This window comes from Ascochyta rabiei, chromosome 1 (genome assembly GCF_004011695.2).
Source record: "Ascochyta rabiei chromosome 1, complete sequence".
Taxonomy (NCBI): Eukaryota; Fungi; Ascomycota; class Dothideomycetes; order Pleosporales; family Didymellaceae; genus Ascochyta; species Ascochyta rabiei.
The window spans coordinates 2,045,001-2,066,062 of NC_082405.1; the positions used below are offsets into that span (position 1 = coordinate 2,045,001).

Genomic DNA, 21,062 nt, shown 5'->3' on the forward strand with positions numbered 1-21,062 from the left:
AGCAGGGCGCACCACCGGAGCACCAGCAGGGACCACGCCAGGACCGAGAGCACCAGCGCGCGCCTCGACGACGCCCACCACGACGCCTTGCCCCGCTCGCGCGAGCGTCGCGAAAAGGACAAGAAGACGATGCTGTCCCGCGCCCTGCAAAAGGCCAACACCGCCGTCCTGCTCGACAATGCACAGAACTTCGAGGGCGCCATGGAGGCCTACGAGGACGCCTGCAAGCTCCTCCAGCAGGTCATGATCCGCAGCTCGCAGGACGACGACCGGCGCAAGCTGGACGCCATTGTGAGTGGTCCGAGCCACATCCATTGATGAAACCATGAATCGGAGCTGCGCTCTGCATGCTAACACCACCAGCGCGTCACCTACACCAACCGCATCGAAGAGCTGCGCCGCCTCGACCCTGGATACACACACGGCAGTGGCAAGTCACTCCCCGCGCGGCCCATGAGCGGCGAATCGCTTGACGAGCAGCGCTCCATGTTGCTAGAAGACGACGATGACGACGACCAAGACGACGACCAAGACGACCCCGACCCCGACCACGACCACAACGACCACGACGACGATCCTGCCGTGATCCAGGCAGCGACCACTACCAGCATCGTCAACGAGCCCTCTGCCGAACATGTGCCCCTCAAAGACCCAGAGCCGCCCCCAACGCAACCTCTGCCCCTCCGCAAGCCCGAGTTCACCGGCCAACGCGAGTCGGTAATCAGCACAGCGATTCGTGATGTTCAACGGAACATGCAGACCTCGCACTTCAATCTACAGCCACCGCCCGGGCGACTGGCGGGACCCACCATGCCTACCAGAATCGAATCGCCCATGGATCGGTCGTACATGCCTCCACCTCTATCGCCCAAGCGATCCAAGTCACCCTTGTTCAGCGCCACGCTCCCGAAAGAGCCATTCGATTCGCACAAGTTGCTCCAGCCACAGCAGCCAGCACAGTCCAGGCATCAGCGCGTCCATAGTAATGAGTCGACGTCCTGGTTGGACACCATCGACGAGTCTGGGGGTTCCTCGTGCTCGTCTTCGATACGCTCGCTGCCCTTGAGTGGAGTTCGTCGCAAACACGCTCGCAACGCAAGTGGAGCCACAGAAGCCGAGTTTGATGCTGCCCTCGATGCCGCAGTCGAAGCCGCCTACGATGACGGCTTCGAACCCTTCGACCACGACAGCCTAGCTCCCGACGGACTCCTCTCGACAAAATTGAGGAATGTAGAGCTGGCCAAGGAGAGGGTGCGGGAAGCTGAGCGAGAAGAAACCATTGCGGCTGCAAAGTACCGCTTCAAAGAGACGCAGCTGCAAAACGAGACACTACCGCACGTCCGAGAGAGCGCTGAGCTGACGCTCAATGACGAGTCAGAAGAAGAAGAGCGCCTGCTGGACGAGATGACCAGAGAGTACATGCTCGATGGGTTCGACTTCGACCTGCAGACCAAATCCTCGCTGCCGCGACAATCAGACTCGAGCGGCTTTTCCGCTTACAACAGTTCACTATCTTCCCACAGGACCACGGGGGGAACATCGCTCTCAACGGTTGCAGAGGCCATGCAGCCCAAGTCACTGCCCTTGCACTCTCCTCCATCGGCGCCTGCTCCGTCTGGTGCACTGCCAGCGCTGCCAGCGCTGCCAGCGCTTCCTCCTCCACCTCCTTCAGGCGCCCTACCTTCGGTCCCAGAACTCCAAGCAGCACGACTCACTGATCCAGAGATCACGCCACGACCCACTTCCGCGACAAGAGATACTGCTTCTGTCAGAAGTCGGAGATTATCTGGACAAAATGCCAAAACGTTGAAGATCGAAACATCCCTGCCTACAGTTTCTGCACCACCGCATACGGAGAAACCTCCGGTACCCGCGAAGAATTCACCCCTCGATGCCCCGCTGCTGCCCAAGTCGGCCGCTGCAACGGTGTTTTTTAGCAGCACGCAAACCAGTCTAGAGCCGGCCTTCAAAGCGCCAGCCCCGCCTCACCAGACGGGTCTTGTTGCTCCCTCGCCGCTGCCTGCACTTCCTAGCCCGGCCGACTCAACCGCGACAATATCGCCTGCTACGCCCGCTCTGCCCCATACCCTCTCCACCGACCCGGGGCTTGCGGTACCGGGGTCGCCAAAGGGAGCCAAACCATCAGCTCTTGGCATCAGGAAGAACAAATCGTCGTTGAGCCTGAAGCAAAGAACGCTTTCTACATCAAGTCCAGATGGCTCGGATGCCTCGGTTGGTACACCGCTGAGTACGACCTTCTCCATCACCGGCCGCAAGCCGAGCGTTGCCAACATTGCGCCGCTGCCCACCCCGGGTCTTCCCACATTCAACCTCGATGGACTGCCAAGCGGTGGGATGAATCTGTTTGAGAGTGATATCCATTCGCCCTTCTCGCCAGGCTCACCCAGTCCAGCTGTAGCAAATGCTCCGATCCCGCTAGAGCCATGTCCTGACACGTACCTCTTGCGCCCGTTCTGGTTGATGCGGTGCTTTTACCAGACGATCGTGCATCCCCGCGGCGGCTATCTGTCGACGAAACTCTTCATCCCACGTGATGTCTGGCGGGTGAAGGGTGTCAAGATCAAAAACATCGAAGACAAGATTGCCAACTGCGATCTCCTAACTGCAGCGCTGCAGAAGATGGCGTCGATGGACACCCTCGATGCCGATGCAGTCCTAGAGGAGATGCAGGCTTTCGAGGTCGTGCTCGACCAGGTGCAGACACAGCTTGCGAAGAAGCTTGGGAACGAGGTGGGTGTGCAGAGCGTGTCGACCATGTTCAAAGACGCGACCACAGTCGGCGAAGGCGCCAGCTCGGGAGACGGCATGAGGAGCATGTACAGTTCGCAGGACAACAGCACAAGCCGTGCCGTAGCGCAGGGCAAGAGCTATCTCTCGTCGTGGCGGAAGCTGAGGAGCAAGAACTCGGGCGTGAATCTGGCGGCGCTGGCTGGGCCCAAGACCACCAACGGCGATGTACCCAAAGACTCGCTGAACATGGCCACCCTCCCCATGACCAGCCTGCCCTCGCTGCGCTTCGCCAAGCGAGACACATCAGGCCTGACCTTTGACGGGCCCAACTCGGGCTACATGAGCAGCTTGTCGCGGCTCTTCGACTCTGCCCAGATCCTCGACCAAATCGCCCGCCAAGTCGAAGACCCCGGCCTCAAGCACTCGTCGCCTACCCACGTCGGCTTGGAGCTGTCGTCGCGCCACGCGGCCGAGTTCTTTGGCTTCTACATCTGTCGCTTCGTGCTGACCGATGTCACGATGCTGCTGGATAAGTTTATTAAGAGGGGCAGCGAGTGGGTGCTCGTATAACCCACACCCACACACATCTACCTACTGTTGCGCTTGATGCAAGTAGGAACCTAATGTTATGACGCACGCACGCACAAGACGGGATGGGATGGAATGGGACGGAAAGGCATGGTGCGCTGTGGTATACTCATGTGCCGGATGAGTGATGATACCCGCATCCCACCTGGAGAGATGTGGATTGCTTGTTTCCCACGGTCTGTTTACGTACGTCTCGCTTTGCATTGACATGGTATGGGATGGCATGGCATAAGTGGCATGGCATAAGTGGTGTTTATCGGAGTTTTTTTTTTTTTTTTTTGGGGGGGGGGGTTTTTTTCCATCGTTATTATTACCTTGTTTTATGCCTGTTCTTCTTTTCCTGCCTGGCTGGCTAGCTGGCAGAAGCACTTGCCCAGTCTTCATTCAAGACGACGATGGGAGGATGCAACGAAGGAAGGAACGAAGGAACGAAGGAACGAAGGAAGGAAGGAAGGAAGGGGAGTCACGCGGGGGGGTTTTTTTTTTCGTCGCGTTCTGTTTCGTTTCCTCGCATTACGTCGTGTTTGAGATATCCCTGCTTGTGGAGAGCGGTGTGGAATGATGGGTCGGTGGACGGTGCACAGTCAACGGCGAACAGCGAACAGTGAACAGTGGATAGTGGATAGTTAGATGGATACAGTACGTAAAGAACAAACAACAAACACAACCCACACAATCAAGACTCCAAGTACACAGCTTCAGAACACTGAACCCTAATTCAAAACTAACTACCCTCTTTGGAAGGGGGGGAGAAAAAGTTTACACAGGGTCTATAGACTGTGCCGCATGCTTGGTTGGAAATCTAGCGCTGGGCTACTCACCGTGCATCGCTGGCTGGAATCGAAAGGTGGGGATGCGCGTTGCGTTCAGAAGGGGGATGGTTGCTGGGTCAAAGGGGTGTGTATGTTGATACTTTTACTGATACTTTTACTGATACTTTTACTGATACTTTTACTGATACTTTTACTGATACTTTTACTGATACTTCTACTGAGACTTTTACTGAGACTTTTACTGAGACTTTTACTGAGACTTCTGCTGATGCTGATGCAAATCTAAAAGTAGGTAGGTAATATCTACATCTACATCTACATACCGTATACTAACCACCGTACTACTTCTAACAACATAGACTAACAACCCAGACCAACATCAAGTCGTCCAGCTGGCAAGTTGCATTGCATACACGCTACGTAAACACAGCTTCTAGCGATACAAACACGCTGCGTGCTGGAATGGGGAGGGCCTTGGAGCTGGGTGCAGGGACGTGTGTGGGAGAGAGGGTGACGAGGTGGTGGGAGGGAGAAGGGGTGTAGGATTCAGAAGCTAGGTAACGGAACGGAACGGAACGGAATGGAGCGGAGCGGAGCGGAGGGGAAGAGAGGGTGATGTGGTGGTTCATGTGTTGCTCAGTTGCTGTCTGGCGCTGGTGAGGCTCGTGCTGGTGCGGTGTTTGCTACCAACGCTGCGTTGTGCGTGTGTGTGTTTTTTGCTGCTTTTGGTCTTGTGGGTGAGGGTTTGCTGGGTTGGTGGATACGTGCTAGCGGGCTGCGTAGATCTTTCAGTGCTTGAGTGTCGTCTACACGTGCACTCCAAACGCAAGTGTGCTGAGACATCAGGCTCTGTAATACGCGTTGACTTGCTCCCCAGCACCTGGTTCTTGTTAACAAGGGAAGGACGCTGCAGCCTGAATCTATTAACTAACTCTAACTGAGGAGATCAGTATACATGGATAGTTATATTGCATTAGTAATTAAACGGCTTGTTTTTGCCGCGGCGCTGCTGGTGGTACGTTAAGCGGTGCCGGCAAATACCTCTACACCGACCTCGACATCAATCTCTGTCTGCCTCCTGTCAGTGAGCCAGGAAGCCGCTGGGACCGGGAATGCGACGATGGCTTCGCCGCAGTACCAAAAGTGCGCAAAGGAGGAACTGCACTGCTTCTCAGACATCGCCAACATGGGTGAGTTGCCCCCTTGCCTATCTCTTCCTGTATTCTTTCATCTCCACAATTCGACTACTTGAGTTGACACCATCCAGGCTACCATCTATAGCAACTTACCCTCCAGTACTGCCGCGATACGCATGCTAGCGGCTGCGAGCTCTGCAATTACACTAGGTGCGAGTGCCTGCGGAATTGCCGGAGGAGTTTCTTCGAGTGTGTCGACGGAAGTGGGTGGTATTTGTTTCGCTGGTGTACGGGGGTAAGGTGTTCAGGGGGGGGGGCCCTTTGGTTATAGAGATCTTTCTTCAGGGTGTGTCTATTTTCGGTGTTTTGGGTGACGGAGAGGTTTGGTAGTAGTGACGAAGGGTAAGTAATCATGTGTGGCCGTCTCATGTCTCTTTCTCGCGGATGTTTTCTCCGGCTGTTGTGTATAGATACAATGACGTAGTGTCGGTCATTAAATACTCCCTGTGTGTAACTTAAGCTTTTTGAGCTTTGGAGGCGCTTGCGGTTCTTCCCTTACATCGGGCGGGAGCGGTGGAAGGGTTGTTCTCAGCTCTGACGAGGGATTTCTGAAGAGTAGCGCAATGAGAAAATGCAGCAGAAAAGATCGTACGAAAAATGGAACGGTAGTACTGCTCCTCGTTGCAAGAACGTGCTTGTGAAGTGTAGGGCTGCGGGTTTGAAATGTAGCTTTGTGTGGGAGTAAGTAACTTGGTAGCTCATTTGGCACTTAGTAAACGCTTCTGCTGCAGGAGAGAAACGCCTGACTGAGTAGGTGTTACTCTACAATGTGCAAAATATTTTCGGTAAGTTCTGGCAAATTTTGAGAAAATTGTGTACAGTTATCTACGATATGTTCTGCATGCTTTGTTTGCAAAACTAGCGCGACACAACCTAAGTACTTCTCACAGTGGAAGGGAAACCTCGCATCTGATCACGCCTGCAGCGGCTACAATATACATAGCCTATGACCCTGGCGTCCCGGTATAAATGCCCGGGGCAATGGGCCAATCAGTATTAAAGCCCTACTTCTCTTCGGCCCGAAGCGGGTCGCCTGCTGGTAATGATCTCATAGTAGATCGTTTTGACTACAAAAGCCATGCCCCCTGCAGAAGTTATAGTAAGCTATGGGCCAGACACCTTACAAATATATAGTACGAACAGTAGTCATCCTTGTGGGTTTCAGTACTGACAACGCTTCAGTTATCAGAACGTCATTCCTCCTTCTGTTGGATGTGAATTAGCTAACCCAACGTCGACAGCGGCTGGGAGGGAGATCCAAGGCTGTTGACGAAAAAGGCTATACTAATACACAGTTCGAAACCCTTCTACAGCTGCTCCTCTACGTCGGACACGCCTTAGCCTGATACCAAGCAACCACTAGAGCCGGTCCATACTCAGAGACCTTTACTATCCATATATGTATCAAGAATCAACTACACATGCCTATCGCGCTCACATACAATGAGGCGCTGCTGTTCCACCACTTTACGACGCACCTCGGTCGCTGGATGGACTGCACCAATGCTGCGCGCATATTCACGCTGAGCGTATCCGAGAAGGCCAGGGAATCCCCTGTCCTCTGCCACGCAGTGCTGTGCTTTGCGGCGCGCCATCGCAGAGACGATAGCACTGCAGAGGCGTCGTATGAGCGCTGCGTCAATCTGCTCATCGGCCGCCTCGATGGGGACTCTGCCAGCTACGACGATATGCTTCTCGCTGCGGTGCTGTTGCTGCATTTTGCTGAACAGCTCAATGGTAAGCTTCCACGTGCCGGCCGGTTGGATTCCCTGCATTTACCATTGTCTAGTCCACACCAGCTCAGGCTCGCGCGACAAGCACCATTTGAAAGGGACTTCAAGTATTCTCCATGCTTCTCGGAACAGTTCGGTTGATCCCTCGGCGACTACGCTTCGCGACGCGGCTTTTTGGGTATACGTGCGGCAGTGTCTCTACAACGCCACCATCAGCCAGGAACCGCTCGACATTGACTTCTCCATCCAGATTCACCCCACCGCGGACTCTATACAAGATTCGCATCCGTTGGCGTGGTTGCGGTACGAGACAGCCTGGGCCAACCAGATGCTGTGGCACACTGCCTGCGTAGCCAACTTCTGCTTCACAGGCACCAGCACGCAGAGCAAAACGACGACTATACCCCCCCCCCCCCCCAATAACACACACACACAGACAGGTCAGCACACCCAACACACTCGCATATACAACTCAAGACGGGTACTACCCCACCACCACTCAATTCCCCCCAACCGCAACCGTAAACACCACCGGATCCCCCGCATGCAGTGTCCCCGCAACATCCCGCCCACCATCCGGCACAACATCATCATACGGAAACGCATAGCCTCTGCCATCCCTCTGCACAGCATGGACAGCCCTAGCATAATGATTCGTCGTAACATCCTGATAATACATGCTTGGGTTCCCACCATTCGGGAACTGATTCCCCGGGGTGTTGAGCAACTGGCTCCGGTTGAACGCGGCCGCGAGTCGCGGGATCACGCCGTCGCGGGCCAGGTTCTGCCCTGTCTGGAACGGCCCCGTGCTGCAGGAGAAGATGTCGCTGGAGCTGGGTGCTGAGAAGGAGCCTGCGGCGCCTAGCTGCAGCTGGTTGTTCACTACCCGGCCTGTGAGGTTCCCGGCTGCGGCTTGCGTGTTGATGGTCAGGTCTTCGTTGCGGTATTTGTTCCAAACGGCCGTCACGTAGCCGTCCCAATAGTTGCTCCATGCATTGCCATTTGTGGCGAGGAGGTTCGTGGGGTTGAGGACCCGGAGTGGCGTGTTGTTGGTGCTGTTGTGGATGAGCTGGTCCCATGGCTTGCCGTCGCGGGCGGTTTGGGCGCGCATTTCGTCGACGACGCGCTGGAAGCCGTCGGAGCCCATTCCGGGGACGCTGAGCGTGCCGCTGTTGGTCGTGGTCAGGGTCAGCGCGACGGGGATGCTGATGAAGTCGACGTAGGAGATGTTTGCGAAGAGCTGGGCGTCGTTGTAGGTGAACTCTGCAAAGGTCCAATTCAGATTGTAGTTGGGGTCGGACGGGTTTGTGACGCTTGGATTCACAATATTGGGGCCTGGATTCACGAAAAATGTTAGGCGCGCGTCGACTACGAACCAGATGCGGCCTCCGGCTATCTTGGGGATTGTCACAGCGACAGTACTGCCCGGGGCGCCGAGTGGGATGGCTACGTCTGCTGCAACGTCGGCCAGTGGTTGAGCAGGTGATGGAGGGGAGTAGACGGTCCTGCCGTCGGCCTGGATGAATATAGGCTTGTTCCCGTCATTGATAGAAAGTCCAGTGATGTAGGCGAAGACATTGCTCGAGCTGGTTCTGTTTTGGAGGGCGACTTGCAACGTGCCGCTGGTATTTGCTGCCAGAACATGTTGCTGTTTCCGTTCTACGGCTGCGGGAGCTGGAGCTGGAGCTGGAGTCGGGGAAGTTGTCGATGCCATTGCAGCTGTCCGAGGTGTTGTCTTCCTGCCTGCCTTTCCCCTGAGCTTTCTAAAGGCTTTCTTTAAAGATTCCATGGTGCTAAACACGGTATGCTATGCAGTAGCGCAAAGCCAATATGTACAGACACGATAGCAAGATCAAGGACAGTGTTGCGCGTTCCATGCCGACTTCTTACGGACATTATATACCGACTGCCGGACAGCATCTAAGCTCACTCTGAGAACACTCGTTTCGTCGAGAGCAGCTGATGTCACACATGCGAAGGAGTGTAAACCGGCTGCGGGATCGGCAACGCCAGTGATAAATGAATGATGGTGGCGTTGAGGTCATTTCGAAAACGCGGCCAATCAACGCCTGCATTCAGACACCATTTCTGCTCGGTTCGCGCCGACGACCCCAGGTTTTAGAACCACGCGCGTCGCGCAGGTGGTGTTACCATGGCGATGCGGGAGTTGCCAAGTACGTGTGCGAGCGGAGTGGAAGCCGAGAAGACAGAGTTGATGTCGAGATATCAGAGCTGCAAGACGTCAAACCAAGACACGAAATCCATGCCTTGTGGAAACAACAGCAGCGCCGCAGACTCAGAAAAAGAAAATAGTCGACAAAAAGGTCCGCAAAGAAGCAATTAACCACAGCAAGACTCAGAAATGACTTCCCAGAATCCAAATTGGTCGGTTCAGACTCGACGCCACAAGTCGTGTCTCATGGCTTGTTGCAGCCAGCTCGTGAGTATCGAGCATGTAATAGCACCGTGTGATGCCCCAGAAGAAGAAGGAGAAGCTTCCTTACTTGCACACCACCTAAACAGAAATACAAGCTAGGTGTCAGCAGACAAAACACCTTACTCCGGACTGTGTTCGTCGTTATATGCTTCGGCTCAATGTACCGAATGAGACAGCGTGGACTCATGCTGTCGTGTGCTGAGCTAATTCAGTGTAGGTGAGACCAGCATTCAAAATCACAGCGCACACTGAGGCTGACAGTGAGGCGTTTGTGGTGCACGTCATGACTAGACAACCCGTTGCTGAAAGTGCACAGGGAGACGGATTCGATAAAAGTGGCGAGGAATAGAGAGGGAGAGACGTCTCGCTCGCTTATAAGGTTTCGCTGTGCGACATGACCGTAAGCACGTGATGCAGCTCATTTTATATGGGATTTTACAGTTCCAGACTGCATCGAACATGATCAACGAGTGGAAAAGGGGAGAAAAGAACCACTTTTGCTCTGTTTAGAGCCGTGAGTGCGCTAGGTTGGAAGGTAATCGATAGTGCGAATCATGTATGTTTAACACGGCGAACGATAGAGGCAGAATATAGAGACAGATATAGATACAAAAGACGATGAGTTAAATTGGATTGATGATTTAGGCGCGATTGACGCTTTCGATTCTACGAAGAAAGCACTCCCACCGTGCCGATATGATATGGCATATGGTGTTAAACCCAGATACGAAGAGAAGAAAAAACTCCACCCATAGCTACCGAACCCAGTAGCATGCGAAGACCCCATAGAAAGCTCTATGCAGAAAGTCCATGCAAAAAGGAAGAAACAGAAGAAACAGAGAGTGCGCCGTCCAGATAGCGCCAACACAACCCCAACCAACGCCCAATCTACAAGTACCGGTAATCCGGCGCCCTGGGCTTCTTCCTCTGCTGGCGGTTCGGATTGACGGGCTGGCGGTCATAAGCGTCGTTAAACTGAGCGGTAGCGCCGTTCTGCTGGCCGTAGAAGCCTCCAGCGCCTGCGCCAGGGTTGCCGTTCATGTTGCCGTTCATGTTGCCCATCATGTTCATCTGCATGTTCATGTTAGACGGCATGTTTTGGTGGAAGGGCATGTTCATGTTCATGTTCATAGGCATGTTCATGCCCATGGGCATCTGCATCTGCATGCCCGGCATCATAGGCATGTTCATGTTCATGCCCATATTCATGCCGGGCATTTGCATGCCGCTGGGCATACCGCTGCTCATCATGTTCATGGGCGTATTGGGCATGTTCTGCTGCATGTTCATGGGCATGTTCTTCAGCGCCTCCATTTGTGCGATAAAGTCCTGTTCCATAGTGTTTTGGGGCGGTTGCTGTTGCTGGCGCATAGCTTTGGGCGCCGTTGGCGGCTGGATCTCTGTGGGTGGTGATTTCCGCTTTTTCGACTCAGAATCAGAAGTTGGTTCCTCTTTTTCATTCGGAACAACAGGTGTTTCATTTTGTGGTACATTGGCATTCGCACTCGCATTCTCGACTTCAGTTGCTGCTTTTGCTGCTGCTTCTGCCGTCGCCATCTCCTCCTTCGCCGCTGCTTCCTTCTCAGCCTTTAACTCGGCCTTTGCCTTTGCCTTCTCGGCCTCATAGTCGCGAATCTTGGCCTCCATTTCCTTGTCAGGTGTGAATTCGATCAGAGTCTCCTCTCCGCAATTGGGGCAAATAAGATCATTGTCTGCTAGTGATGACTCAATACAATCGTTGCAGTAGGTCTTCTCGCAGCAAGCCGTCTTCACCGGCTGAACAAACATCCTGTTGTCGAGTGGGCACTCCAGCCCCCGCTCGCGAACCTCCTTGCTTGCAGCATCGGCATTGGCAGCCTGCACCTTTGTAGCTTGTGTCTTCTCTTGGAACTTCTCCCAGGTTTTTGTGTCTGTCATGACCTGTACGTACTCTCCATCGGCGTTCAGCATGACACCCTTTGCGTCTTCGTCCATTTCCGACTTATCGACGACCTTGAGGAAGGATTTGGGGATTCCAGTCGTGCGCTTGGGGCAGTGTACGGGTTTGAAGTCGGGGTTGTCGTTCTCAGGACATTGTTGGATCCAGTGGCCCTTTACGCCGCAGCGCCGGCACACGTAGCCAGATGGTGGATCGTAATTCGGGACATTGACGGGCTTCTTCTTATTGTATACAGGCTTTGCGTGTGATAATGATTCCTTCTGCGCATCCCAGACCTGTGCAGACTCTGCCAGGAAGGCAGCTTCTGCATCAGTTTCGGTTGCGCCGCCACTAGGGCGAGGGGCTACAACCGGGGCTGCGTCTTTCTTGATCGCACGTGCGGGAGGCTTGCCGGAAACGTAGCGTGCGATCTTACTGAATCCACGCGCTGCTGGTCGCCGTACGGCGATGACGGTGCTTGTGCGCGGTATGGTTGTTGTGTCGTCGTCGTACTCTTTGCTCGGTTCGTCTTCATGGTAGATGTGGAGGTTGAGGTCGGTGCTCTTGGCCATGCCAGAGGCTTCGATGATGGCTCGCTTGAGCTCGAATACGGAGATTTCATTGCCGTCAAAGGCATAGCGCTCCGGCTCCTTGGAGTTCTTGAACTTGTAAAACACCGACGACGACATGACTGTCAGCGCTTTGCACGTCGCGGAGAACAAGCAGTTGCAGGAGTGTGTCTGGTCGTTGTGGCGAGGTTGTGTGTTGTAGGTGTAGTGTCGGGGTGAGAGAGAGAGGTGGAGAAGGAATTCTTGGGGGCTGACAGCGCGCTAGCGATCTGAATCGTCACGTGCCAATCCAACATTATGTCAGCCTTCTATCTTGTTTCGAGAAGACTACGGAAAAGTATGGTTTCAATAGTAGCGGTTTGAAATTTCAAGTTGTTCTTTGATTATTGGCTCTCTGCCTACGCAAAACAGGGGTATCTGGGTCCAGGTTCAACGCCATCCAATGCTAAATAAACCAGCAAACAACGCTTCCATGCACAAATGACAAAGCCCCGGAGGCCACCAGCCTACGTGAAAGAAATATTGTCTACCTAGTCCTCCGACTCTTTGGCGCCTTTGAACCGTTCTTCACTACCGTAGCAAGGGATTCAGTCGTTCTGGCGCGTTTCAGGTGCTTGCTCCGAGGGGAGAGACTGTTGGCACTCGTCGTACTTGGAGCAGCCTGGGTGCTCTTGCGCCTACTTCCCTGCTTTGAGAGATCGCCCGCATCGCTCGCAGGACTGTTGAACCCACTGCCACCGCCTGCGGTAGCTGCCGAACTGCCGGCTACAATCTCCTCGGCCAGACGGTCTGCAACCGCAGCGTCATACTCGCGCTCGAATGCGCGGACTGTGTCTGGATCTTGCTGACGGGCAGTGGCCAAGAGGTCAATGCTGCTATCATCATCATCGTCATCGGAGTATTCAGACGCTTCCGAGGTACTGCCGGACTGTTCGCTAGCAAGTTTAGCGTGTGGAGGAGCGATGTTGAGAAGCTGCAGCGCCGTGGAGGGACCATCGTTTGTGTCGTAGTCACCACTTGATGATTCGTCTTCGTCGTCCGAGAGTTCACCGGAAGAAGCGGAATCAAAAGGAAAGAAAGACGCTGGCGGCAGGACAGAGCTGGGCATATTCTGACGGACCGCTGAGATCATCTTCTCCTCGATTGTGTTCTTGGGGCTTGACGAACGGCACCTTGCGTCTTGGGGCGTCGCCCCTTCACCCAGGATGGCTTGAATCTTCGAGGGATACAGACATGCCCTGCGGTTGGGCTGAATGTCTGAGGGTGCCGATGGGATTTGCGAACGTTGTACACGGATCGAGAAGTTGTCGTCCGGCTGCACACCTCCCAAGCCCGAAGCTTCAAAGTCCATGAGGTCAGGGCTGTCGGCACCAAAATGATTCTGTAGGCCCGCGGGGGAGAATCCGATGCTCTCTCCAGTAGATGGAGTTTGCGTTCCTTTTCGGGAATCCACGTCTGTTCCTGCATCTTCCAAGGGGCCTCTGCTCTCCCAAATGTCGGATCCGTTGATAGATTCCGTGTTTAGCAGTGCACCAAGAGGATGGCTTGTGACTGCCTTGTAGTTCTCGGGTAGCGTCAAGGAAGCCCCTACTCGGTCGCCCGTGAGGTCGGTGCAAAACTTAGCTTTGTTGTAAAAGATCATAGGGCCGTCATCACGTCGCTTGGTGGGTTTGTTACTCTGTATGACGGTACCCATGCCCGACAAATCGCCACACTGCTGGGGCTGGAAGGAGGAAATTGTCGACCCGGTTGAGTCGTAGAGATCCCGGTCCTCTTCCGAGCTGTCGGTCCGGAAGAACAATGGCTTGTAGGCGAATAAACTCGTCTCCGTCTCTTGTCCAGCAGGGGCCATGTTGCGGCCCCACTGTTCTGAGCCTCCGTAACCACTCTCCATGCTGGCGCTGTGACCGGGTTTGGGGTTGTTCTGGGGCGACCCCTGTGCTGCCATGGCTTGATACGGCGAGTTAACACCAGATTGTTCGGGTGAGCCGTCGCTGCTGTTGTTGCTGAATTCATGTCCACCCTTCCATCGAATCTTACGGCCATCACTTGACACTTCCAGCTGGGTGCTATACGCGGCAAGAGCCTCCTTGACGTTTTCAGGCGTGACGTTGAGCGTGTGGAGTTGCGCCATATTAATGAGAAGGTTCAAGTACAGCCAGCCATGTCCTTGCTCTGATGAGGTATTGGTCATCATGTCTGGTGGCGAGAAGCCGAGATGTCGGAAGTAGTCCATGTTTGCGGCGGGGACCTGAGCACGGAAGGGGTCCAAATCCAGAGGCCGTGTAGGTCGCTGGTCGGGGGAGCCGGTGCCGGAGCCGGAGCCGGAAGGCTCAAAGTCTTGCTCATTGACACGCTGCTGTGCGGGTATGTGCAAGATGGGGGTACTCTGTCCCTCTTTCATGTCACCTTGCTCTGGCATGATGAGGGCTGTGCGCAGACCCTCTGGTCTGAATCCTTGGCCGATTGCTTCCCGCTCACGTCGGTCGGCGGTAGCTGCGGACTGAGCGACCTCCTCTTGCTGCATGGGTTGGGGATGGCTTCCGGGCGCCGAGCGCTTGCCAGCGAAGATCTGCTCCAGGCGTCGGACGATCATCTTCTTCTTCGCCTTGTCCGACAAGGGGGCATTGCCATGTGACAGCAAGCCTCGGGGGATGTCGTGGAGATAGGACTGGATGCTCTGCTGTTGGCGGTTGTAGGCCGACTTGGTCATCTTTCGGTTATCGGTGTTTTGGTTCGAGGGGTTGTTGGAGGGTGTGGACGAGTTCTGGCCAGAGGCGGACATGGAGACATAGCCCGACTCTGCGAGACGAGATATCGACGAGCCCGTGGCCTCCTTGTTCAGGGCAGGAGCGTGGGCGTACGAGATTTCAGGCATGTCAGAGGCGTCGTCGAGGCCTGCGGCAAACTTGCGCAACGTCTCTTCCAGCTCCTTCTTCTTGTGGTCGGGCAGGCGGTGGAACTTGACCTCGAACAGCTTGTCGTCCTGCAGGTGGGCATCGTAGACGCGCTCGTACTTCCTCAGCCTCCGCTTCAGCTTCTTGTTGGCGACGGTGAGGTCGTCGATGACGCTGCGGAAGTCTTCGGAGCTGCTGGCGTCGGTGCCGAGCTTCATCAGACCAGGGCGGTAGGGCACGGAGGCGGCAGTCATGTACTGGGCTTCGGGCGGGGTGCGCCCCGACGAGGATGAGTTGTGGAGCAGGAAGGGCGGGTCGTTGTCGACAAAGGAGGCGTCGTGGGGGACATGGTCGTGATTGTTTGTGCGGTCGAACCAGCCGGCGGCGTCGCTGCTCTCTCCCGAGCTGTGGCTGTTCAACTGCAGACGCGGCGAGACGGTCGAAGGCGGATTGGCCTTGTCGCTAGCAGGGACGTTGGGCGAGGTGCTCAGCGTGGTCGAGTGGCAGGTGGCGGTAAGAGTGGAGGCAGCGCGGTCGAGTTTGGCGGCCGGGCTGTGTCGCAGCGAGACGGATTGGTGGGCGGGCGGGCGGCGTGGGTGGTGGGGCGTGGCAGGGCTAGGAATGGTGCCGGGGCGCTCGTTCATGGCGACGAGGCGGACGTGGAGGTGGAGGTGGAGGTGCGGGCTGCTGCTGAAGCCAAAGTGCGTGGGCTGGGCTGGGCTGGATAGCCTGGACGGGCTGGATGGGCTATGAGGGTAGCGTGCGGGCGACGTCCATGTGTGCTGCTCTGCTCACGACGGTGTGGCTTTGCTCAGTCGATGTATGGTGCGATGGTGGTGGTGGTGGTGGTGTGATGGCGGTGTCGATGGTAATGTCGATGGTAATGTCGATGGTAATGTCGATGGTAATGTCGATGGTAATGTCGATGGTAATGTCGATGGTAATGTCGATGGTAATGTCGATGGTAATATCAATGGTAATGTCAATGTCAATATCGATGGCGACGTCGATACAAGGTGCGGTGTGGCGGTGGTGGTGGTGGTGCGGTGTGCAGAGACGTCGTGTCGTTCGTGATTGTGTGGTGTGGTCAGAGAGGCCCAGTCGAGAACAGGCGGCGGCGTCTGGGTAGCACCCTGACGGGCCATCACCTCAGATCCAGCGCCGTGGCCCAGCTCGATCGTGAGGTTGGTGGATGCCGTCGATGAGATCGGCACATCCCTGCTCCTGCTGCCAAGGACAGACCCTTCCATCGCTCCTGTAGTCCCCCATCGACTAGCGCCGTCTGCATCGACGATGGATCCCGTGCATGGATTCCACGGAGCCTCCTCGCAGACACCATCCGCACAATCCACCGCCCGATGCGGTCGTCATGGCACGGCCCTGGCTCACAATACCCCGATGTATCACGTTGGGGACGATCGCTGGCCTGCCACTGCCGCTCGCTGGTTTCGACCCTCTCGACCTTCGACCCTGGACCGTCGCTCTCCACCGTGCAACGGCCCCCTCCCTCACTGGCTGCACATCTGTGGCCTGCACTCTGCACTCTCGCAAACAACGATGGACACCCCACTTTCGATCTGACCATCACCTTCCAAAACACCTGCACGCTCACTGGCACCTCGATCCCGACCGAGTCCCCGTCCGTCAGGCCTTTGACCAGTGCCGTTGGTCACGCCCTGCAGCACCTTGGAATTGCAAACCTGCCCATGCCAGCCGCACTTCACTCTTCATCGACAATTTCAAGCACATCTTGCAAAAATGCTCCTCAGCCCTAACCACAAGCGTGTCGCATGACGCTGCATTCCGCTACTCCCGCCAGAGCCTATGCAGTGCCAGTTAATGCTCGAATTTGACCCAGGTCGCACCAGCCAATCTTTTCGACAGATGGGAGGACCGGCACGGCAGCGCCAACACGAACGGTGAGGACGTGTTTGGGAGCTGGCCATGGTCGAACGGAGTGGGGTACTGCAGCGCACAATCGCGATCTTGGGCAGACCTTCGATGCCGCCTACTAATAGACGGCACCCGCAAACTTTCAGCCACTACGGGGACCCGCACCTACCAGCAACTCTTAAATCGGCAACGATCGCGCCTCACACCAGGCACAGCACACTGATTTCGCAGGAACTTGATTCCGCTCCCGTCCTTTGTTCTCCCTCTCAAGCAGAGGAGCGTAAGGCACGAGCAGTCACGTCACCACAACCTGCAGGACAGCATGCACATCACGTCTACTCCAAAACTGCTTTGCTGTATCTTGACGAACATGCACTCAAGGTCAAGTCGTCTCGCCGTACAACGTACCGCGCAAAATTAACCTAGTAAACTTATCTTACTCGCTAGGCCTAGTAAACGTTATCACTCTCTTACCTAGGATTGCTTGTTATCTACTAATCTTTACATAACATGATACACATCTATAGTACTATAATTTTATACTACACATATTCTAACATACTCTACCATGTATTAATAAGCCTGCGCCCAAGGGAAGGTTATCCTGATATATAAATTACTGTGTACAATTATATCATTCAATATATTTAACTTACTCATCCTGTCTAAACATTGATTACCCTCTTACTCCGTGCTAATACCTACTAATTTGTACGTAACGCAAGGTATCTCTGTAATACTGTGTGTAGTGAGTAGCTTGCAAGGAAAACAAAGGAGGAGAGGGATCGGAGCTACGTGGCGCTGTGGTTACGATGGAATGTACACGTTGTTCTTGCTGTTTGCTCGGGCGTGTGGAAATTGTTGTGCGAGTGGTGGATATGTTATACAGCTACAATCAGCCCATCTATACACACCGACGCCCTCGACATGTTCACGCACGCCGTCCGCTATCTTGTTGTACAACGCAACACACCCACCCCTCATATCCCAACTCCCTTGCTCCGCAACACATTGACAGTGCTGTGCCCCGTGTAATTCACCCACTCACCCAGCTTCCCCACAAGCCCACCCACCGTCTGCAGATCGCGCAGCCGCCCGTCAAGAAACTGCTCCGTCTCTGCGAACCCCTTGGACGTGTCCTGCGTCATGAAGACCTCGGTGGCGGAGTAGATGGCTGATAGCGTCGCGCGCTTCGTGTACCAGCTCATGTCGACGCTGCCGTCGCCGGCTAGGAACCAGATTTCGTCTGCGAGTGCCGCTAGCTCGTACAACGAGGGGGGAACGTAGGTTGGTTGGGCCATTATGGCGAGGGCCTGGTGTGGATGTAGTCAGCACCCATGCTGACGGATTTTACATGTCGATTGCGTGGGTCACGTACCTCCTGCCACCGGTGCAGCACTGGTTCGTTCGCGCGCAGCCGTGCGAGTGTCAGGGCGCGCACTTTCGAGCCTACGCCGAGCTTCCTCCCATCTTTCTCCTTGGCGAACTGCACGCTATCCCGCAGTGCGAGGCGCTGCGTCACGAGGTGGTAGTTGATCAGGTCGAACACCCCGCGCGGAAACAGATTCGTCGATGCGTCGAGGTACCCTGCGTCGCGGGCGCCGAGCTTCAGCGCGTCGATTGTGAAGCCGTGGTGTGGGACATGGGCGTATGCCGAGGAGAGGATCTTGCTTTCGGCGGGCGCAAAGAGCGGCGGTTGCGCGTAGTCGTACGAGTGGTATGTGCAGCGTTGGCGCAGGATAGGGCCGGAAGTGCGCGAGGCGCTGGCCCGCAGTGTGCCGAGGAGAGTGCTAGGTAGCCGTGTTGCAGACATGGTGGTGATTGTGGATGTTGGGAGTGAGGGCCGGTGTGAAGTAGTGACGCCAGTTCCGAGCATCAATGCCAAGATCGGAATGGGGACACATCAAGATGACAGGACACATCAAGATGACAAGACCCATGGTGCGGATTGTTGTGGAAATACAAACAACGCCACTTCCGTGCCTCTGAGGCGTTCGAGTGCAGGGTTCGGCCGGTGCTGGGGATGGATCTACTGCAATGGCCCACACGGTCGAGCAATGTTCTCCACGTGACCGACGCGTGGGCGCGTTTTGACGCGTGACGCCACCACTTCCGCCTCGGCTTCGATTCTGAAGCCATTTATTTTCGCCCTCTGGTGCACTGACTGCAGCCTAAGGCTCCTTGACTAATTCATTTTCTCCATTGCTGACGCTTCAATTCTATATACATCACTTTGCTTCACCACCGCATTACTTCAATTTGCAGCGCTGCTACACGTTGAAGCTCTCAACCTTTGCGACTGCAACTGTGACGAACCGCCCATTGTTGACAATTCACCCCCCAAAATGGTGCGCCCGAAGAAGGCAGAGGTCAGCGACTATGAGCGCAAGAGGCAGGAGAACATAGCGAAAACGCAGGCGCTGCTGCATAACCTCGAGATGGAGGCGGCGCAAGCCGGTTTGGGGCCTACATCGAAAGCCGCAACATCTGCAAAACCGAAGACGAAAAAAGCATCAGCAGCGAGAAAGGTCAAGGTGGAGGATGTAGGCCCCCGACGCACATCCTCGCGTCTCAAGGGCATCGAGGCCGACAGCGAAAAAGCGAAGCGCAAGGCAGAGGAAGAGTTCGTCGCTATCAAAGAGGCCGACCGCGCAAAGCGACAGCGCGTCAGCGGTGCTTTCAACTTCGGCGACATCACCGTTGTCGGCAAGACTTGGGATCAGAGCGGGAGCTTCTTGCGCATCGTTGGACCTGCAAACCCGTACGAACGCACCTTCGACTTCGACGACGCGAACGAGACTACAGACAAGGATGTGAAGGAGCTGAGAGAGCGGATGAGCGGGCTGCAGCTCTGGGAAGACTTTGAGCCAAACGAGATCAAGATCACGCCTGAGCGAATCTACGCCATGGGCCTGCATCCGACCGAGGAGAAGCCCCTCGTGTTTGCTGGCGACAAACTGGGCAATCTCGGTATATGTGACGCCTCGCAAAAGGCCGCAGAAGTCAAGGTGGAGGACGATGAAGATGCCGACACAGAGGGACCGACTATCACCACGCTCAAACCGCACACACGCACAATCCACACCTTCCAGTTCAGCCCGCATGATTCCAACGCCCTCTACTCTGCCTCGTACGACTCGTCCGTACGGAAGCTCGACCTCGCAAAGGGCGTGGCAGTCGAAGTCTACGGCCCTCAAGACCCCAACGAAGACCAGCCGCTGTCCGGTCTCGAAATCTCAAAAGACGACGCAAACATGCTGTACTTCTCCACCCTCGACGGCCGCTTCGGCATGTACGACATGCGCACCGAAGTCATGGACGCACAAATTTTCCAGCTCTCCGACAAGAAAATCGGCGGCTTCAGCCTGCATCCCCAACAACCGCACCTCGTCGCCACCGCATCGCTCGACCGCACGCTGAAGCTCTGGGACCTGCGCAAGATTACCGGCAAGGGCGACGAGCGAGGCCCCGCGCTGGTGGGCGAGCACGAGAACCACCTATCCGTATCCCACGCAGCGTGGAACTCCGCAGGTCAGGTCGCAACCGCATCGTACGACGACACAGTCAAGATCTACGATTTCGGCAACTGTGCAGCGTGGAAAGCAGGTCACACGCTGACCGAGGCGGAGATGAAGCCCAGCGTGATTGTGCCACATAACAACCAGACTGGGCGGTGGGTTACCATGTACGTCTTTCTGCTGCTGCTGAGTAAAATCAAGAAACCGGTACTAATAGCAATGCAGACTCCGTGCCCAATGGCAGCAGTTTCCCCGCGACGGCGTGCAACGCTTTTGTATCGGCAACATGAACCGCTTCGTCGACATCTACACGGGCAAGGGCCAGCAATTGGCACAGCTGGGCGGCGATGGCATCACGGCGGTGCCCTCAGTGGCCAAATTCCACCCTTCGCTCGACTGGGTAGCAGCGGGGACTGCGTCTGGCAAGCTGTGTTTGTGGATGTAGCGGTCCCTTTCTCTGTTTCTTTGCGTGGGACGTTGGAGGACTGGATACCATGGGTTTGCTTAGCGTTGTTGGGTTAGCATGCATAATCTCCTACGCTTGCTTTGGTCCCTGTTTCTCCCAGGTTGGGCATCGCACTGTTTTAGACGGAGGTGATGATGCTGCGAGGTCTTTTGCGGTTTTCAAGCATGAGCATTTATTTGTTGAGGAGATCTGTAGTCTTCAAGCCCCTATATATAGGCTTACACTATTCTTGCCAAGCCACGCAGAGCTCCTCTCGATATTCAAAAAGAACAGAGCTTGGATAAAGGGTCCTCTGCAGTGATTGGTGACGAACTCGACACCAC

General features: G+C 55.3%; 7 protein-coding genes across 7 annotated transcripts in view, besides 14 other annotated features; 3 read left to right on the forward strand and 4 right to left on the reverse strand.

Annotated features, from left to right (window-relative positions):
• Window positions 1–3,321, forward strand: part of EKO05_0000615 (uncharacterized protein) — a gene marked incomplete at both ends in the record, with an annotated part of 3,987 nt that extends 666 nt beyond the window's left edge. The window contains 2 exons of the mRNA XM_038937008.1: window positions 1–291; window positions 364–3,321. The exon at window positions 1–291 is cut by the window's left edge and continues 666 nt beyond it. Of these exons, the coding sequence (XP_038803155.1) occupies window positions 1–291; window positions 364–3,321 (3,249 nt within the window). The remainder of the gene's footprint in view (window positions 292–363) is intronic.
• Window positions 496–575: a tandem repeat.
• A 77-nt stretch (window positions 3,322–3,398) lies between the features above and the next one.
• Window positions 3,399–3,433: a tandem repeat.
• A 106-nt stretch (window positions 3,434–3,539) lies between these two features.
• Window positions 3,540–3,583: a tandem repeat.
• Window positions 3,584–3,601: 18 nt separating this feature from the next.
• Window positions 3,602–3,619: a tandem repeat.
• Window positions 3,620–3,733: 114 nt separating this feature from the next.
• Window positions 3,734–3,798: a tandem repeat.
• A 110-nt stretch (window positions 3,799–3,908) lies between these two features.
• Window positions 3,909–3,966: a tandem repeat.
• A 705-nt stretch (window positions 3,967–4,671) lies between these two features.
• Window positions 4,672–4,718: a tandem repeat.
• A 2,011-nt stretch (window positions 4,719–6,729) lies between these two features.
• Window positions 6,730–7,464, forward strand: EKO05_0000616 (uncharacterized protein; the record flags this gene model as incomplete). The annotated part of the gene is made up of 3 exons (XM_059635468.1): window positions 6,730–7,045; window positions 7,098–7,344; window positions 7,395–7,464. The coding sequence occupies 3 exons, from the start codon at window positions 6,730–6,732 to the stop codon at window positions 7,462–7,464; spliced, it is 633 nt and encodes a 210-aa protein (XP_059491451.1).
• Window positions 7,464–7,511: a tandem repeat.
• Window positions 7,512–7,540: 29 nt separating this feature from the next.
• EKO05_0000617 (uncharacterized protein) lies at window positions 7,541–8,755 on the reverse strand (the record flags this gene model as incomplete). The annotated part of the gene is made up of 1 exon (XM_038944742.1): window positions 7,541–8,755. One exon carries the CDS (start codon window positions 8,753–8,755, stop codon window positions 7,541–7,543), a length of 1,215 nt encoding a protein of 404 aa, XP_038803157.1.
• A 1,611-nt stretch (window positions 8,756–10,366) lies between these two features.
• EKO05_0000618 (Protein mpe1) lies at window positions 10,367–12,085 on the reverse strand (the record flags this gene model as incomplete). Its single annotated transcript, XM_038944743.1, has 1 exon — window positions 10,367–12,085. One exon carries the CDS (start codon window positions 12,083–12,085, stop codon window positions 10,367–10,369), a length of 1,719 nt encoding a protein of 572 aa, XP_038803158.1.
• Window positions 10,514–10,688: a tandem repeat.
• Window positions 11,003–11,026: a tandem repeat.
• Window positions 12,086–12,491: 406 nt separating the features above from the next.
• On the reverse strand, window positions 12,492–16,112 carry EKO05_0000619 (uncharacterized protein; the record flags this gene model as incomplete). Its single annotated transcript, XM_038944744.2, has 2 exons — window positions 12,492–15,600; window positions 15,658–16,112. 2 exons carry the CDS (start codon window positions 16,110–16,112, stop codon window positions 12,492–12,494), a joined length of 3,564 nt encoding a protein of 1,187 aa, XP_038803159.2.
• Window positions 15,405–15,478: a tandem repeat.
• Window positions 15,686–15,732: a tandem repeat.
• Window positions 15,883–15,950: a tandem repeat.
• A 198-nt stretch (window positions 16,113–16,310) lies between the features above and the next one.
• Window positions 16,311–16,352: a tandem repeat.
• A 1,383-nt stretch (window positions 16,353–17,735) lies between these two features.
• On the reverse strand, window positions 17,736–18,568 carry EKO05_0000620 (Ubiquinone biosynthesis protein coq9, mitochondrial; the record flags this gene model as incomplete). Its single annotated transcript, XM_038936450.2, has 2 exons — window positions 17,736–18,068; window positions 18,134–18,568. 2 exons carry the CDS (start codon window positions 18,566–18,568, stop codon window positions 17,736–17,738), a joined length of 768 nt encoding a protein of 255 aa, XP_038803160.2.
• A 532-nt stretch (window positions 18,569–19,100) lies between these two features.
• EKO05_0000621 (uncharacterized protein) lies at window positions 19,101–20,718 on the forward strand (the record flags this gene model as incomplete). The annotated part of the gene is made up of 2 exons (XM_038936719.1): window positions 19,101–20,440; window positions 20,499–20,718. 2 exons carry the CDS (start codon window positions 19,101–19,103, stop codon window positions 20,716–20,718), a joined length of 1,560 nt encoding a protein of 519 aa, XP_038803161.1.
• Window positions 20,719–21,062: the final 344 nt, after the last annotated feature.